General features: G+C 34.3%; 1 protein-coding gene across 1 annotated transcript in view; it reads right to left on the reverse strand.

Moving 5' to 3' along the window:
- Nucleotides 1–20,315, reverse strand: part of ADGRV1 (adhesion G protein-coupled receptor V1) — a 471,428-nt gene that overhangs the window by 363,298 nt on the left and 87,815 nt on the right. Inside the window, exons 38-49 of the mRNA XM_008700836.2 lie at nucleotides 18,491–18,584; nucleotides 16,503–16,581; nucleotides 16,274–16,412; nucleotides 15,478–15,619; nucleotides 13,173–13,435; nucleotides 10,887–11,062; nucleotides 9,965–10,089; nucleotides 6,906–7,063; nucleotides 6,674–6,820; nucleotides 6,245–6,352; nucleotides 2,540–2,804; nucleotides 1,670–1,792 (exon numbers count right to left, since the gene is read on the reverse strand). Coding sequence (XP_008699058.2) covers nucleotides 1,670–1,792; nucleotides 2,540–2,804; nucleotides 6,245–6,352; nucleotides 6,674–6,820; nucleotides 6,906–7,063; nucleotides 9,965–10,089; nucleotides 10,887–11,062; nucleotides 13,173–13,435; nucleotides 15,478–15,619; nucleotides 16,274–16,412; nucleotides 16,503–16,581; nucleotides 18,491–18,584 — 1,819 coding nt within the window. The remainder of the gene's footprint in view (nucleotides 1–1,669; nucleotides 1,793–2,539; nucleotides 2,805–6,244; nucleotides 6,353–6,673; nucleotides 6,821–6,905; nucleotides 7,064–9,964; nucleotides 10,090–10,886; nucleotides 11,063–13,172; nucleotides 13,436–15,477; nucleotides 15,620–16,273; nucleotides 16,413–16,502; nucleotides 16,582–18,490; nucleotides 18,585–20,315) is intronic.

Raw genomic sequence — 20,315 nt, forward strand, 5'->3', positions numbered from 1 at the left:
TATTTGTCTACGTCATTCTCATTCTTTCATGAGCGTATGTGGGATTTTCTAGAGGCCATATGACCAGTAATATTACAGTAAGTAGAACACAGACACAGACACGAGAATACAGATGTTGTCTATTAAGGCAGACATGAGAGAAATTTGCAAAAAGTAATACCACCCTTCTTACAAAAATGTTGTTTTGGAAAATATGTTTTTTATAAATAAAAAATGCTATTTTCATTCACATGTAATGAGTTCACTACTATCATTCTCAATTGAATTAGTAAGTATCTTCAAAATTTTTCCTCTTTAATTTCTAATACAATAAATATCAGTGGATAGAATACACATGAAATCCTTAAATTTTTAAGAGGGTGAAAAGTTCCTAAGGGAAAACTATTCAGGAACCACTGAACCATCCAAACACAGATCAAATCTTAAGCCTGGCATTTTAGACCTTCTTGTATAGACGCTAGTGTATGTTTCCAACCTTACCACCACTACATTCTGAGTCAAACCCACTGTCCCCACCACCTAGTCTGCTCCTTGTGCCCACAAGGTCATATATACTTCTACCTTTCTCTTTTGCTGACACCTTTCCCTCTACCCACAACATTTCCTACCAGCCTTCCCAGGCCTAGGTCAAGGTCTGCGCTGAGACCTCTTACCCACTTCAATTCTACTAATCACAGGACAAATGCGCCTGGACTTCAATCTTGAATTATTGTCTTAATATTTTTCTGGCTTCTCCAACCACACATTAAACCTTTGAAGGCAAAGAACTCTTCATAACTTTAAACAATGACTTCCATATAATATCTAATCAATAAATGGGTGCTGTTTAATTCATACAAAATTGCTGTCTCAATATAAAAGCAGAACTTTGATTTATCCGGACTCACAGGCTGAGTCACTTGGTTTGGCTGCCAAGTTTCCCTGGGCACCTCAACAGGAGACATGCTGACTCACTGAGCGTGCCCCCTGCATTGTTCACCCCTGCTCTGGGAGGCAGCCCCACAGGCTCCTCAGGCCAAATGCTGCTGCCTTCTGAGCCTTATTACCACGGGCCCACCCAAGTGATTCTTCACCAACTCTGAATTGGTCCTATGGCCTCCAGACAACATTCACCCCTTGGTTTCTCACTAACAGACTTTGTTTTGGAAACCACTAAAAATAAAATTATTGCTTATGTTTCTGATATGTGGATTAAAGTACAGAAAACCAAGAAAGGATCAGACTGGAAGAAGGATGGGAGAGTGTTCACTCTCTCTCTCTAAGGGAAAAGGACCACAGAGTTCTTAATAATCTGTTTATGACTTAAAAATACTTTAATGCAGATTCCTGTTATCCTCATGTATTTCCATATTTAAAACATATGTAATGTCTCTCACCATTTTTTCTCTAGACAAAATAAATATATCACACCTTACTATATCCTTCACTAATATTTTCTGCCATATTTCAGTATTTCTGATTCTTCTCAAGTGCAATGCCCATTTTAAAAGTATTAGTCCTTTTGAATTTCTAGGATTTCCAGAAATATTTCCGTTAAGATCCTGATTTTACATCCTTATTAAAACGCTCAGTGTCTGGCAATGTGAAACTCTTTCTAATTCAAAATGATTAAAATTATTCTAGCTGTCCACACTGCATTTCAGATTAGTTAGCAGTTTAAAAACCTTACCTATTCCTGAAGCTGGAGTAAAGGAGTAGATCCTATTAACAGCAGCAAAATCCAGAGATTGAAAATATCTGAAAGAGGACTGTCCTGTCTCCCAGATGAAAATATCAATTGAATTCTGATTTCCTAAAATAATGGAATAAAAGTCAAATCTGAAGGCAAAAGTTACAGGGGAAAAAAAATGACAAAATTACACAGTAAAAAAATTTTAAAAATATCAAATTTATTTTTAAAAACAAATTTAGTATGATGTTCCTCCAAATTCATTTAGTTAAGCAAAAATACAACCTAGTAGGAAGCACTTCAAATGTCTTTTCACATTTACCATATCAAGTACATACATGGCTGGCCACTGATTAATCATGACCTGATATTAAAGAAAGAACAGTGACACATGTTTTGTTTTTTAGGAATGTTGAAATTTTACCTATGAAAGTTCCATTAGGCAGAAGAAAGCATATTTATATTCAGAGAATATTTTCAGATAGTCTTATCAAAAGTCGCTGAGTACTATCTATTACTACTATAATTTACCCATGGCTCCCCAGGTATAGTCATATAAAATGTCACTGTTTGCACTTTGGATATAAGATCTTCAGAAATCTTCTCATAGATCTTTTCACTTTACATGCCCATCCTCAATTTTATTTTAATATAACTTTAAGGCAGTACTTCATAATCAAAAGATTACACACATTTCACTTAAAATGTGGATTTTTTTTCCCAAAATCCACTTGCAGCTGACAGTCCATCAAGAAATGGACTAGCAAAAAATTATTCCAAGAACTAAATGTTTTCATACAGAACATATGACATGAATGCCGGATAATTTTGACAACTATGAATGCATTACAAACACCATTGTCTTCTCACCTAGAAAGACAGTTTTGGCAAAAATTAAATAAATATCATCGCCTGAAGTCAAGGCCTCAACTTGTGTTGTCCCATTGATTGGCACTTCTTGAAAGTTAATAAACTCACTGCCAGACCATCTCAGTAGAAGGGAATTTGGCCGGGCATTAATCTGGGAAATGGCTAAGAACACAGAGCTTCCTCTGGTGAACAAGGCTATGCTCAGCACACCACGGACTGGGAGTGTCTGATGTGACGTGAAGCTTCCTCCGCTCCATCTGAAGACCTGCAGGAAATGTTCAAATACAAACCCCGTTATAACTAGGAATTTAGCACTTGTGTGAATTTAAGCAATATCATATATTCACTCTCCTAGTCCCCTTTATTTAGTTAGGAGGATACTTTCATAATGAGAAAATATCACAACTGATGCTCTCTCACTGCTCTTTTTCTTGTGTGTGTGTGTGTGTAAGCACACACAGAGAAATAAGTGAAAAAGAAGTTATGTGAAAATAAATCAATTTCAAATATAAATCTGGGTAGGGGTTGGTCACAGCAAGAAAAAGGGAAAACCAAAAACAGGAGAGAAGTCATATAAATCTGAAAAATTCAGATCAGGATATGAAACTTTCTGATGTTATAATATCATTCCTTACCCACTGTTTAAGCAATAGGATATAAAAAGAAAAACCAAAATTCTTTAGTCCTGAAGGTGGCAATGTACACAAGGTTTTAAGGTGAGTGTTCATATATTTAAAATTAAAAGAAAATCCTGAATCCACCTGGTTTCTTATACAATCTGGTTAACTGCACAAAGAATTGTATTTATTCAGTCAACAGCTGGGAACCTATGCGAGTCTGGCATTATGCTAGGGGTTATGGAGAGTGGCCTCTCCCCTATGGACCTTACTAACTGATAGGAAAAGGCAAATGATAGAAACATCGATAATTAAATAAATGTATGATTACTCAATTGAGACAAATGCTGAAGATAACATTTGGGATATCATAGAGAATTATGGGTATTACTAGGGAAATAAATTTACAAAGAATGACACTGACAAAGTTTCTAAGGCAGAAAATGTCTGTCATAAGCTGAATGAAGACTGGTCCAACTAAAAGGAAGTTGACAGTCCTGAGGGAATGAGGACAGTAAGACTGGACAGGTAAGTTCATGAGGTATCTTTTGGTAGGATGACCATGTAATGTATCATGGGGATCCTTTACAGAGCAAAAGGGACAAAACTTACAATTACAGCAGGACAACAGACATAATCCAATCCTGTGCCGGGTAGATAAAGAACTAAGGTTATGCTTTATAGTCCATATTAAATAACTTAGAATTTATTCTATGCATAATTGGAAATCATTGAGTAGTTTTAAAATGAGAAATAATGTGAAATAACTAATATTTTTGAAAGACTACCCCAGCTTCTTGATGGAGAATGGATGTAAGGAGACAGGGAAGTTCAGAGACCAGCTAGATAGCAACTCCAACAATGTGGGAGGGAAATGATGGGAGCTGGACTAGGGAGAGAAAAGCAGAGGTGGAAAGAAATATCTGTATTCAAAACATTACTGGGACATATAAAAAACAGGAATAAATTAGATGTGAATGAAGAAAAATGAATAATCAAGAAAGATGTATGCCAGCATTTTGTCTTGTGCAATTGCATTTATGAAGTTGCCATTTCCTGAGATGAAAGCAAGCACTGCAACAAGTTTCACAGAAAAAAAAATCAAAGTTCAGTTCGGGATCTGTTCAATTTTAGATACTTAAAATATATGTATGTAGCAGCAATGTCCACAATAGCTAAATCGTGGAAGGAGCCGAGATGCCCTTCAACAGATGAATGGATTAAGAAGCTGTGGTCCATATATACAATGGAATATTACTCAGCTATCAGAAAGAACGAGTTCTCAACATTTGCTACAACATGGACGGCACTGGAGGAGATAATGCTAAGTGAAATAAGTCAAGCAGAGAAAGACAACTATCATATGATTTCTCTCATCTATGGAACTAAGAACTAGGATGATCGGTAGGGGAAGAAAGGGATAAAGAAAGGGGGGGTAATCAGAAGGGGGAATGAAACATGAGAGACTATGGACTACGAGAAACAAACTGAGGACTTCAGAGGGGAGGGGGGTGGGGGAATGGGATAGGCCGGTGATGGGTAGTAAGGAGGTATGGGGACAAAAATAATATAATAAAAAATCATTAAAAAAAAAAAAAAAGACTGGATATTTACCAAAAAATAAAATAAAATAAAATAAAATAAAATAAAATAAAATAAAATAAAATAAAATAAAAGTATGTGGAAATGCCAATAGGAAGTTAGATGTGTAAGTCTAGAAATTAGAGAAAAGGCTACCAAGAAAAGTGGAAGACAGCCTATAGCTGATACCTAAAGACAGAGGATTGATAGAAGAACCCAGAGTGAGTGAAAAGAAATTTGAACTAAAACTAAACCTGGAAAACTGCAAGACATCGGAGTTCAGAAAAGGGAAGAGGAAGTGGCAGTGGGGACTGGGAAGGGCTGCACAGAGAGACAGGAGGAGAACCTGCAGTACCATAGACATGAGGAGGAGAGGTGGTTGAAATTGGAGGATGAAGTGCCTGTCACATACTAACAGGAAGCAGCCTAAGACAAAGACAGAAAAACATGCAGTGAATTCTCGACACAGTTGTCATCAGTGACCATGAGGTAAGACAAAACAGGCAGACAATTCCTTCAAGATGTCATACCACAGAGGGGAGAAAAAGAAGAAAACAGAAAGTAGAAGGGGGTGAGACGAGGAGAGAAATTCCTTTTGAAGCTTGGAGATACTGCATTTACACAGACTTTAAGAATCCGATGAGACACTAGTGATACCAGACACAGAGGGAGTAACTAAACCTTTTGATGCCCTGAGGCACCTGGCTTTTATAGAAGGAAGGTTTCCGCCATAACAGGACGGAGGAATAAAACTACGTTACAAGAAGGTTTCTGAATTTGGTCTTGGCAAGATGACTAAGCTTCCTTTCTGGAGCTTAGTCAACAAAGTCATTAGCAAAAATGGGATGAGAAGCAGGTACGGGAGTCCGAGGAGTGAGAAATTTATCAAATAAGCATTATTAGGATTATGAGATGTAGTTTACTTGAGAAATGTGGAATTACTGGGGTGATGTTAAGTGCCCATTTGGCAATGTTAATCATGAATTTTTAGTTATACCATCTGCCAGTTATGTGATTTTTCTCCATAATGTTTTCCAACACATTAAATTCTAATTAAATATTCATGTTTATTACTACCCTTGCTCTGACTCCTGAAGACAATATTTATAATTCTATTGTTTAAAAATTAACTGTGACTAATTAACATCTATATTCTACTTTACTATTTTGCCACAATCAAATTATGGGGTTTTTTAAATACTAAAACTTACAGACTACATTTTGATGAGTTTCAAATATAGTATTTATTTATTTATTTATTTATTTATTTATCTTAAAGATTTTATTTATTTATTCGACAGAGATAGAGACAGCCAGCGAGAGAGGGAACACAAGCAGGGGGAGTGCGAGACAAAGAAGCAGGCTCACAGCAGAAGAGCCTGATGTGGGGCTCGATCCCATAACGCCGGGATCACGCCCTGAGCCGAAGGCAGACGCCTAACCACTGTGCTACCCAGGCGGCCCCAAATATAGTATTTTTTTAAAATTCACTTTAAAACAATCAAACCTGAGTTAATTCAGAATCCTCTCTTTGACTTGCGACAATTAAATAATCTTGATTGTCTGAACTAAAATATTTTACTTGAGAACTTTCCGAAATAATGATTGTTTGTACCTGCAAGGAAGACAAAACCATGGGACTAAATATTTAAAGGAGACTTTTACTAGGAAAGGCTCTGAATACAGTAATAGTATGAGTTAGTACTTGAAGTTCAAAACTTGAAAAATCGTTCCGAGCATTAGGTATGCATACCTAGGTATCTTTTCAAGAAATATCCCTGGATTAAGACACTCTGCTAAAATGTGTATCAACTTGCAAAAAAATCTTTTTCACATTAATGTAGAACATATATTATCTTCCATTGAGATCAACCTTACAAATCTGATTTTTCCTTTAAATAAAGCAATCTACAAAAAAAATGAAGGTATTTTTTACCAAAAATAATTTGAATCCAGATGTGAATGTATACACACTGTTTACAGAAGGCTTTTCATCACTTCTTTCTTCATGAGTAATCACAAAGTAAGGGGAATGACCAATATTAAAGGCCTCACAAGTTTTAGGATTTTCTATATTTAAATCCTACGAAATAAGAAATAACAGTAATTCATAAGACATCGAAAATTCACATGTACATTTTATGTACTATAAAATGACTGATGTTTACCTCAAGTGGAATAAAAATCCCTTGCCATCGATAAACAGTAGAAGACAATTTTCTTAACATGACACCATATATTGAATCTTCCAAAGTAAAGAAACACCAACCAGAAGCCGATGCATGCAAAAAACTCTGAACTGTGGAAAACACAGCATCCATTCCCCCTGAAATACGTGAATCATGATTTGTTAATGTATAATCCCTTCAAAACTTTATCTATGCCAAGTTTATTGTTTAAACAGAGAGATCAGTGAGTTTGTTACCAGAAATAAAGATCCTTCTATAATGTGTGTGTGTGTCAAAGAAAATATAAGCTAAATAACTTAAAAATAAGTAAGAATAACAATTTTTTTAAAAAATTGTTAAAACTCTACTCTAAACCCATGTAGATTTTTCCAAAGTGTATTTAAAATACTAAGTACGGTATGCCTCGGTGGCTCAGTCGGTTAAGCCTCTGCCTTAGCTCAGGTCATGATCCCAGAGTCCAGGGATTGAGTCCCACATTCAGCTCCTTGCTCGGCAGGGAGTCTGCTTCTCCCTCTCCCTCCCCTTGCTCGATCTCTCTCTCTCTCTTTCTGATAAATAAATAAATAAATAAACAATTTTAAAAAAAATAATAAATAAAATACTTAATGTATATTTTAAAGGAAAATACGCTCAAAATGATTTTTATTAACTTTCACAAAGATGATGAAAATATAATTGAGAAGTGTTTAAAATAATATATAGTTTTATAGAAACATGCCGAATGTTGGGTTTTAAAAACTTACACTATTAATTTGAAACTATGCCCATCCAATGATTCCTCACTTTATACATTATATATTTAAGAATGCCAAAGCAGACTCACCTGCTTTAAATGGCTGTCAAGTTTTTAATCAACATGCTACCACAGGTACGTGTCCTAAAATTCTGTACTACATTTAAACAGAGAAAAACAAAAAATCCCTATCTCATGAAGAAGAATTTTTTAAAAGCTCTATGTTTTATTATACCAGTTTCTCAAAGAATGTTCTTTTAAGACTTTACCTAATGGTGTGAACAGCAAGAACAAATGTCAAGGTTGAAATCTAGGCCCCTTATAAACTATTGATGATTTTCAGATTACCAGTTCAAGCAATCATGTCAATGCCTCATATATACTATCCATTAGTAATTTCCTTTCCTAGAAAACCAGTATTTTTCAATCCTATTTTGTCATCTTTTAAAGGTACATCGCAGCTTTTGCATTGAGTCTGAATGTTTGACATTAAGGGCCTGACCATCTGGCCAAATGCTTCCCCACCATAATTCAGGAAGATGGTGAACGAAAAGTAAACAATGCTGACATTTAAGAATCTCCAACATACACTCTCACAAGTACTTCCAAAAATGCATGCAGATCCCAAACAATAATGAGATAACTCTGAAGTAGAAATCATAATCTTTCTTTTTTGGATCCTACCTCCTCCTGCCTTTTAGACAATCATACTGTTACTAACTATCTCTTCATGTTCTGAATATTCAATCTCTCTCTACTTAATAGGCCTTTTCCATCAACATGTAAATATGCTTAGGTCTCTCCAAACTAAACAAATGAACAAACCCCCTTGACTCCTACACCACATCACCACCTTTGCTCGGTCCTACCTTCTCAGTCAAATCTCTTGAAACAGTTACATACATTGGAGGGCTCCATTCCCTTACCTCCTTTCAAAATGTTATTAATTTCCAATCCTTCTATACAAACAGCTCTTGCTATTTTATTCCTTCTCTATTGCTAACTACAACAGATATGTTTTTTGGTTCTCATCTTACTGGGCTTCTACACCAGCACCTGACACAGTTACCATTCCTTCCTTTTTTCAAACACTCTTGTGCTGCCAGCTGCAATCCCACATTCCCCCGGGTTTCTCACCAGGTCTTCTCTATCTCCTTTGCTACATCCTCCTCCTCTCTTTAGTAACTCAATGTGAGCCTATTCAGCTCAGTCTGGGTCCTCTTCCCTTCTCTACCTACAGTCCCTCTTTCCAGGTTTTTACATCAATTTCCATGACTTTAAATACAATATACATGCTGAAGACTTCCAAATTTATCTCTGCAACAGAAACTTTCCTTTGAGTCTGGAGAAACTTTTTCTCAAAAGTAACTCAAATTCAAAATGTGTTAAATCACACATACTTTACTCCCCCTCACCAAAGTAACACTTAGTCCTCATTCAGTGCTCCTTTTCTTACTGAAAAACATGACTCTCCATCTAACCACAGAAGTTCGGAATCTAGGAATCATCTCTGGTGTCTCCTTCATACCCAATCGATAAATGCTAGTCCTAGCTAGCTTATGGGCTGACCTTTTGTTTGCCTCCCTTCATCCTCTCTTTTCCTCAGTGTCAACTCATTCTTCGCATAGTACCAAGCATGATATCTTTGAAATACAAATGTGATCATACCACAACCCTTGGCAACCCTCTTGTCAGCCTAATCCACTACAGACTTTCCATTAACCCTAGAATAAAGACTAATGTGCATAATATATTCTTCAAGCTCTCAAACTATCAGGTCTTACCTAGCTCTCCAAACTCAACACTCCCCCTATTTCTAACCCCAATGTCCACTCTACAGTTCTTCACTTATATGTTCTTTCACGCCTCTAGACTTGTGCACCTGAATAACTTCTCACCTTCCCTCCATGTCCCTCCAACTCAGATCTTTGCAGAATCAATCCCTACTCATCATTCAGTCCTAGTTCAGACACTGATAACCCTCGGAAGCATCCCCTTATGTTCTCACAACACTTAGAATTATTCCTTTAAAACATTTATTCTAATTTTAAACTACACACTGGTTTTAACTTATTTGGTTATTTCTGTCTCCTCCTATATTCTAAGCACCATGAGTTCAATATCATGCCTGGCACATGATAGGCTCTCAATAAATATTTGTGGCTGCGATAAAAGAATTAGATATCTGTTCTCCACTCTCAACAGATCCATAAGATACAATTCATGGGGGTGGGGGGAATGCACATCTGATACATGCAATCTTTCTTGGTTACAGAATTTTGTTCTTACAAGAAACCAAACGTACTCATGCCAAAGGCTGTTTCAGATATCGTCTCCCATTCCACACTCACAGCTAAATCAATGCCATTAGTGCGTGACACATTTAAATATACAGTCCTGTTGGCTTCCTCAATGTCTATAGAGGTGGCTCTAAAAAAAAAATGGATTGCAGAAAGCAGAAAAAGAATATAATTTCTACATATTAAATATAAATATCACATTGCTAGCATATATTTAATACACTTTTAAATTCACATAAGCATGGTGAGATCCACCCACAAACTTCACACGACAGGAAAATTAGATTCTACACCTCAAAATAATTCATTTCTGAGGATTAAAAAAGCACTATGATCTGATACTATGATCTTAAGAAAATACTCAGAGTCAGTAACTTCATACTATATATTCTAAAAAATAAATAAAGCTTTGTCAATCCTAAGTTTCTTCTCATATAAACTAAAAACATATCACAAAGAAAAAAAATAAACCCAGAAATTCTTAGCTTATCTAAAACTCGATCTACTGGAGTAGTTCTAAGAAATAAAAAACCAAATATGTGGTCACTTCTAGAGGAATTTTCGAAATACAATCATGTTAATATATGCTTAAAGAGTCATTCATTTGGTTTGAACAGCTAAATATTTTTATATTATTTCTTTCTTTTTACTATTATTGAAAACACAAAATTGTGCAAGCCTTTACCTGAAAGTGTGAATTCTGAAGAAATAAGAATTCTAATAATACCATTATATAGGACATGATTAGGTTTTTGATGCTCCATGTTACAAGAGGGCATAATGCCTCTCGGATCTATCTGCCAGAGCTCATTTTAAAAGTCCTCTTTAAAATAGTCAGAGATCAATTTCCCTCTCCATTTTCTTTATGTCAAAAGATATTTCCTACCTAGCTTCAGAAGTGACAATTTCCTTAGGAATATACTGTACCTGTTTGCAACTGCGGAGATACTGAATAACCCCAGAGGGGCCTGATTTTGCAAAACTGTTATCAGGGTTTGAACGTGTGCCCCCAGTCTAGCACCTCCAGTTGGATTAAACAAGGTGCAAACAAAATGTTCATCCATCTCTGGTTCGGTGTCCAATATGGCAGAAATGCGTAGCGCCTGAAAACAAAATCAAAAGATAAAGTTATTAGACTACAGTATTTCTGCAACATACATACAAAGAGATCTGCTAAACATTTTTTTTCAAGATTTTATTTATTTATTTGACAGATATAGAGACAGCCAGCGAGAGAGGGAACAAAAGCAGGGGGAATGGGAGAGGAAGAAGCAGGCTCATAGCGGAGGAGCCTGATGCAGGGCTTGATCCCATAACGCCGGGATCACGCCCTGAGCCGAACGAAGGCAGACGCTTAACGACTATGCCACCCAGGTGCCCCTGTTAAACATTTTTGATAACAAAATAACATGTTTTGGAAAACATCACTTCTTTTTTATTTTAATACAGATCCCCATAATATGTAATAGTTACAACTGTTCCAAGTTACCACTTTCAAGATTTTCAACACTGTGATATATTGCACTGTCTAAAAATAAATTTTATGACATTTAAAAATAACATTAAGATTTAAAAAACGAATTTAGGTCTTTATTTTTGCTAACTCTTAATCCTGCCCCAACTACATAACTCTATTAATCTCATTCTAGTGTAGGATTCACTGTAAAAGAGCAGTTACAGCCATAGTAAGCACAAATTAGAAACAATTCACATGTTAATTGACAGAAAAATGGATAAACAAATAGTGGTCTATTCAATGCAGTGCTACTCAGCAATAAAGAAGAACAAACTACTGATGTCTGCAGCCAAACAGAAATTACGTTGATCAAAAAATTACGTTGATCAAAAAAAGCCAGACACAAAAGAGTACATACTGTATGATTTTATTTATATGAAGCTCAAAAATCAGCAAAATGAGTCTTCAATGACAGAAACCAGAAAGTAGTTTCCTCTGGGGAAGGCAAGAGACAAGAAGGAAACTTCTGGAAGAGGTAATGGTCAATATATTAATCTGAGTGGTGGTCACATCGGCGTATATTTATTTTTAAGGTCACTGACCCATGCATTTGAGATTTTTGGACTTTACTGTTTATACCTCAAAATAAAAACGTGGGAAAAAGACCATTTTGTAGATGAAAGAAAAATCTATTTAATCCAATTTGCTGTAAAATTTAATTTGTGTAATGAACAGAAAGATCTTTAAACACATTGGGAAAAAAGCCTTTTAAGAAAAAAAGCATAATTATAATAAAAATTAAAATATACAAAAAATTAAATAAATAAAATTAAAAGCATTTTTAAAAAGAAGAAAAAACCTGAGAATGCAAAGCAGTGGAAAATTCATCAAATACTTTAAATTTGAATTCCTTTAGATCTGTATCAATATGTAAATATTCTTAAATCAAAGGTTCAAATTTCCTAGAACATGAAAAAATTGGACATGCAAATAAATATGAATTCAAAAATGTGTTGATGTGTACACAAACTGATCCCAAAGAAAGTTAATTACTGGGTAGACTGTTTTTAGATGAAATAGTTTTAAATATATTACTTTGCAATTATTATAGCTAATATGTCAGACTTGAAAAATATCTTAAGCTAATGCAATTAGCTACTTTAAACTTAAACTGTGTTTTAAAAAATAAAACTTAGTTGCAGGAACGGAAAATTATCAATATACAAAAAAAGGAGTTTCAGAAGGTAAACTTCCATAAATATAAATCACATTTATAATTAACCCTAAATCCTGCATTTTTTCTCCAATATGCTATTGCTATTCACCTAGGATACTTGCTCTCACATAAGCAGGCTAAAGTAAACAATTATATTTTGTTAACTGAAAATGTGGCCAAAAGAATGACTGGCTAGGGTTTAGTGACTACAGTAAATGGCCTGGAGTTTCCCTTAGTTTATGTTTTAAGAATAATATAAAGTGAAGTATGCTACCTAAATAGTTAACATTTATGACAGCACTATGTACATTTTCCTTATTATTTGCAGATTCCACTACCCTATTAACAGAGCAAATTTCTCTAGCAGCACTCTATGCAGACTAGAGAGCATTGTTAACACTTTCACACAGTAATCTAATCATCTTTACCTGTCATCTAAGCTGGGGGTACATTTTTTTTTTCTTTCTAGGACCTAGGGTGCTCCTTTAAGAGAAAATCATTCATAAACATTATTCATTCTCATTAAAGCCTCATACTATACCTTGAAGCGAACACCTTCCTCTAAAACAACATAGCCTTTGGAAGGGGTCAGATCTTTAGACTCCATCGAGGAATTTATTTCTGTCACAATGAACTGAACTGTCACGGTTCCAAACAGTCCTTGTGCAGGTTCCCGAACAATATATAATACTGCAACACTCTCCTGTACATAGAGAGCTGTTGGTTCTCTTAGGAAAAAGTGCTCACTGTTGTTAAATGATAGGACTCCAGGGCCATCATCATTAGCAAGGATACTAATTAAGGCTGTTGAAATAAAAACAGTAAAGCAATACATGAAAATAGAGTGGGTTATAAGTTAGAAGTAGATGTATCATTATAAACTAGGCCAACTCTTCTCTAGATCACCTTAAAAACAAGGGAAATTTTAAAAGGCATTTAATAAAATTCCGTATTTACTCATGATATAAAAATAGCCAGTCATCTTGGAATAAAAGGCAGCTTCCTCCTCAACCTGGGAAGCCAGTAACAAATACATAACTCAATGCTGAAACATCAGAAGGGTCACCACTAATAACAGAAACAAGACAACAATGCCTGCCATTACTGCTACTATTCAGCATTGTCCTGAAGCTATGAGCCAAGTAACAGGTACATAAGCAATGGAAAGAAAGAGTTGGAATTAACACTATTTTCTAGACAACATGACTGTCTTCTTAGAAAACCAAGAGAAAAAAGTTATTAAACTATTGTAAGAGTTCAAAATATAAGCTCTGTACTCAAGAGATGATCTTGATACCTAACATATACAAAGATTTACATATAAGAATATTTATTGAAACTTTATGAAAGTTTGGAAATAGTCTGAAGGCTGATTAATGGGGTATAGTTTAAGAAATTAACCACTGTCAAAGCACTTATTGTTCTGAAGATTTTTTTTATATTTATAAATAGAAAATTACAAGCATAAAGTAAACTTAACAGAATCAACAAGAAATGATTTCCTCCTACTCATGGCGGTGGGCATGAGTTCTGAACAGAACTATATTAGGACTTCTTTAGGAATGCTTGAGTTTGAGTGCTCCTCTTTCCTATTATGTGGAATGTGAATAGAATGATGCGGACAATCATCTTGTGACAAGTAACATTAGCCTTGCAGTGAAGCCAATACTCCAAAAGGCAAGGAGAAGAGGCAGAAAACAACAACGTTTTTGGTGGCGTGTTAAGTCTTGATCCCACCTCATCTAAAGCTGTATGTCTCTGGACCTCACATTAAATGAGCCAATAAATTACCTTCAATAAATTACCTTTAAATCCATTTGAATTGGGTTTTCTATTGTTTATACATAAAAGATTCTTAACCAACACATCGTGTCCGTTCCTACAACCCTTTACATACAACCCACTAAATTTTTACAACAACAAAAAAAGTATATTTTCAACATATTCTTTGAATTTGAAACAATGGCCACAGACTCAAGAAAGGTTCTAAAGACTTAGAAATATCAATTTGTTTCATTAATATGGCAATAAAAGTGAAAACCAGTTCTTGGGTTATTCAAGATTTTTTCCATTTTTTTTTTTTTTACTACAAATCAGATTTTTTTCACGTAAAGGCCAATAATTTAGGAATACAAAGGTTAATTAGATTAAGGGAATCCTAAAGAACTATCAGCCACTAGCTACAATAAAAGGTTGAAGAGTAAGTCAACACTTGGTGTTCTAAATCCACCTGATTTATGTATCACCACAGGAACTAAATTAAGTGACTTTTAAAGAGCCCTTCCAGTCCTATGGTTCTAGATTTCCATGAAGTCTCCTCTCTTTTTTACCTTCTCTAAGCAGTCAGTATGATAAGTAACAAGCAGTAAACTAGGATGAGTTTTCATAACAACGTCAAACTGTTCCAACCAAAGAATTATGGCTCCCATAATGTCTTAAGTATCAATATACTTCAATTCTATGTGGAAATACTACAGCAATGAGATGACATTAAAACCTTGTCATTCTCTCTATTGTTAAACAGGAAACCAGAGCAGAAATCAAATTCCAAACGAAAGACATTTACAAATTAAATAAAACCTGTAATAGCTGCAGAAATGATTTAATATTATCCTTTCTACTTTTTTGCTTTAAACACACACACATAAACACACACATAAACATACACACCAAAAACAGGCTGAAAGCACTCTTATTCTGACATAGGAATTCCAAAATATCTAGCTTAAAATATTTTTAATTCTAAGCACAGAAAACCGTCAAGACTCTCTAATCCCTTTACATCTGCCTCCATATTAGGAAAACAGCATGAGTAAGAGTGAACTGTATAAGAAATTATCAAATACCTGTTGTTTTTTCTCCCAGCTCTAGTCCAGGTGAAGGATTTGTTAAAATCAGCTGAAATGTTTCATCTCCTTCTGGAATGTCATCATCAAGAATCATGATGTCAATATTTTTAGATCTTTCTCCATCAACAAAATGAAGAATCTGGTCAAGAAAGTAAAAGTAGACAGTATTATACTTAAATACACTGTTGAGTTTTTATAGAATATTTGGCAAGAAACACAATCTGGCTGGCAATGTGAAATAAGCTATTTTCATAAAAATAAGGGACTTTCCCCTTATTTTTTTATCTCTTTTTATTTAAATTGACGACGTTAAGTTTAAAAAGTAAAATTTGTGGAAAAGAGAAAAAAGTAAACATTTGACTAAGGAATAAAAGGCATCAAGAGACAAAAAGCATTTTAAAACCCTAATGGTTTTTCAGTAAATTAAAACAAAGAAATAAAAGACGTAAAATTTTCAAGAAGCACAAGAAACTCTCTGGAACACTCTGATATAAATATAATGACAGAAATACTTTGATATAATAACTTGTGTTCTCCATTATCAAGTATTGCAATAAGATAGGGAATAAAATGGTATCAAATATTAAAACAAAATAATGAATGAATAAAATAAAATACAGAATAATCTTTAGAACTAAAAATTCAATTTACATATTTTACTAAAATAGTGAAGGAAGCTATTCCACAATGCAGAAGTCTTCTGCCCTAATTTATGGAATATAAAATAGTTTATTACTCTAAGATTAATTTATTTATACAAGACCCAAATCACTATAATTCTCAAGGATTTCACCATTGGGGTGAAAATGTAATCCAGCCCCAGCTGTGCCTCCAAATTCTGGGCATATACAAACAAGGAAACATGGCCAAGAGCCCCTTTGCTCCTCTGGGCTACCAATGTTAAACTTCCTTTGGTTTCATTGACTTCGAACCTAAAATAAACAGAATGCATCATAAGCTTTTATTCAGTAGATAAAGAATCTGAAACTCAGAAAAGGACTCTCATACAGCCCTGGTCTTACTTGCTATGTTGCCATTCAATCATGCCTCGAGCACCATCATTGGCATCAATAATAATTTGTGCAGTCAAGCCCTCCGAATCTTAAAAAGACACAGAAATATATTTTTAAATAAAAACGATTAAGAAGAGAATTATTTTACATAGAGATCACACAATTTCTAATATAGAGATATTGTCAACATTACTCAAAAGATGTTTAAGAAAGTAAAGATATAAATGTTTATGATACTTGATTAACAAAACTTTTTGCTAACAAGAGCACTAACTTATAGAAATCTAATGAACTGAGAACAATATAAAATAAGCACCTGAGATTATGGTTTTATTTCTACTATTTCAATAGAAAGAGGAAAGGAAAATACAGGACACTGGAAGGAGTAGAAAGAGAAAGAAATGGGAAGAGATGGCAGGAAGTGCTGCAGAGAAAAATACAGGTGTAAGAAGGAGATGCAAGGAGATACAAGTTGAGACAGGAGGGAAGGATGGGGTAAAAGGGGAGAGAGAGACTGAGACTGACGTAGATTTCTCTTATCCCTTTTTATCTTGTACTCTGCCTACCAAGTTGAGTATGTTACCAACATTCATTATTCAGGCTTGAAATATGAACCAACCCTGTTCCTGTTTAGTTTTTTAATATTTTGTTCTTTCCCTTTTAAAATTCAGAGGCTCTACCTTACTCTTAGGATACTTATGGCAGCTGCCTAGGTGGGGAAGAGATAGAGAGAGTGTAATTCTCTCTGAGTGAAGAGAACATTGTCAAAAAAAAAATATATATATATATATATATATAAAATCAAAATTTGTGCCCATCAGACTAGAGGCTACAAAGCACAAGCCCAGCTCCAGCATCTCCTAGCTGTGTGACCCTGGGCATGTTACTAAGCTTCTCGAAGCCTCAGCTCCTTCATCTGTAAAATGTGAAAGTAGAAGGAATAATGGTACTAACATATAAAGCACTTGAAACAGGGGCATTAGAAAGCACTAAACAAAGATAAACTATTTAAATTACCTTTAATGTGAGTATAAAGAAATATGACTCCATATTTCTTTATCTGTTAGTTTTCTTAGCATGAATAATTATCTTGTAATAAACGCCTGATATCAATAGTCTAGTCCCTGGAGTCATATATTTCTTTTGCAAAAGAATTGTAACTTTTCAAATAATAATAGTAATAATAATATGTTAAAAACCGATTATTCCCTTCCTTTATTTTCAAAGTTGTCATATTGAGCCTCAAAAGTGAATGAGGAGCCCCTATTCCTTAGTTCACTCCTCTTGGCCATGTTTCTCCTCCTTTAACCCAGACTAATTTCCCACCCTGTCCAGAGCACCTTCAAACCAAGCGATGGGAACAGGCTACCACTGTGCTAGTCATCACAACCACCTCCTGGGCTGTCAAACCCACAAGTTTCACATAAAATCTCCAATATTAAATGTCTAAACTGCAAACAAAAGTTTGTGTTTTAAAATAAGAATACATCTTTTTAATCTGTATAAATGTAAACTGAGGTTCAAGTTTTACCTTTCAGTCTGTAATGAATTAACTGAGTCTTTTCTAAAGCATGAAAAGAAAGAGGTAAAAGGTCAAAAAAGAAGCAGAGAACAGAAAAAACACACAAAAGTTCTGCTTAACCTAAAGCAAAATAAAATCATCTGATGGGGTTTGGAGATCTAATGAAAACAGCAAATGAAATTTTAAAAGGAAAAATGCCTTCCTAAGAACTAATTCTATTTTGAGGATTACAAATTTGGTTATAAATAGTTATAAAATTTAAAAAGCATCACACAATAAATAATTCTTAAATGTGTTTATGATCTTCAATATACAAAACTACAATAGTCTCTAAATTAAAATAAATCTAAAAGCTCACCATATTTTCTTCTATAGCTGAGATTAACAAGTATTACAGTGATCACTTTTGATTAAAAAATGAATAACTTTTTTTTGTTGAAGTGAATAAAGAAAAACAAACAAACAAATATCATACCTAGTCTAGGAGGAAATGAAGTTAAAGGAGCCATGATAAGGTCAACATAAGTTAAATTCACAAGGAAATATTCTTCTAGCTCTGGTATGTCATCCTGTAAAAATTATATCCATTAAATCCCCTACAGTTATGCTCTCAAAGTAATGACCTCTCACAAGCAGTTTTTAAAATTATCTGATAAATATATATGCTTAAATAGTATACAAGTATAAAAAATGCAAACCTAGAATAAAAAGATTTAAAATTTTAAAAATATACATGTCTTGGCTATGATTTTTTTATTATTATGTTCAATTATTGGCTACTTTTTTTTTCAGATTTGACACCAAAAGCAAAAGCAACAAAAGCAAAAATAAATAAGTGGGATTACATCAAACTAAAAAGCTTCTGCACAGCAAAGGAAAACATCAACAAAATGAAAAAGCGACCAATGGAATGGAATAAAGTATTTGTAAATGACCTATCTGATAAGGGTTAATGTCCAAAATATATAAAGAACTCATACAACTCTGCAGAAAAAAAAAAATCTGATTTAAAAATGTACAAAGAAGTGAACAGTTTTCCAAGGAAGATGTATGCAAACGGCCAATACATACATGAAAATGTGTTCAACATCACAGATTATGGAAATGCAAATCAAACCCAGAATGAGACATCACCTCACACATCTCAGAATGACTATTATCAAAAAGACAAGAGATAAGTATCGGCGAGGATGTGGAGAAACGGGAACCATTGTGCACTACTGGTGGGAATGTAAACTGGAGCAGCCACTATGCAAAATAATATGGAGGTTCCTCAAAAAATTAAAAATAGAACTACCACATAATCCGCAATCCCACCCCAGCATATATACCCAAAGGTAATACAAGCAGGCTATCAAAGAGGTATCTGTACTCCCATATTTGCAGAATTATTCACAATAGCCAAGATATGGAAACAACTTAAGTGTCCATCAATGAGTGAGTGGATAAAGCAGATATGCTGTATATAAACACAATGGAATATTATTCAGCCGCAAGGAAGATGGAAATCCTGTCATTTGTAACAACATGGATCAACCTAGAGAGCATTATGCTAAGTGAAGTAAGTCAGACAAAGAAAGAGAAATACTGCATGATATCATGCAATATCGGTGGAGTCCAAGAAAGAAAGAAAAGAAAAGAGAAAAGAAAAAAGAGAAGAGAAGAGAAGAGAAAAAAAAAAAAGAAAAGAGAAGAGAAGTAAAAAAGACTCACAGAAACAGAGAGTAGAAAACTGGCTGCCAGGGCCAGGGGCTGAGGGGAGGGGGAAAAGGAGAGAGTAAAAGAGTACAAACTCAGCTATAAGATAAATAAGGTCTGAGGCTCTCATGGAAAACATAGTGACTATATAGTTGACAACACTGTATTATGTAATTGAAATTTGCTAGGAGAATAGAACTTAGATATTTTCACACAAAAATAGATACACATGTGAGGTGATGAATGTGTCAATTAAACAGATGGGAATCCCTTTCACGATGTATACATAAATCAAATCACCACAATATACATCTCAAATATCTTACAGTTTTATGTATTTTTTAGATTCTACAGATAAGTGATACCATGCAGTATTTGTTAATTATACTTCAATGATGCTGACATTAAAAAAATAATAAAAGTATAAATTTATACCTGGTTGTATGATAAGTTACTAGGTTGAACCACATAAAACTGCTAATATATCATTTTTTCCTAGACTAACATAATATGTAAACCAATTACATAAATATACAAATCTATTTTAAATATAATGGGAACAAAAGATTTTAAATTACCTTAATATCCAATGATTGGAATGC

Source organism: Ursus maritimus, unplaced genomic scaffold (assembly GCF_017311325.1).
Source record: "Ursus maritimus isolate PB19 unplaced genomic scaffold, ASM1731132v1 scaffold_5, whole genome shotgun sequence".
NCBI lineage: Eukaryota > Metazoa > Chordata > Mammalia > Carnivora > Ursidae > Ursus > Ursus maritimus.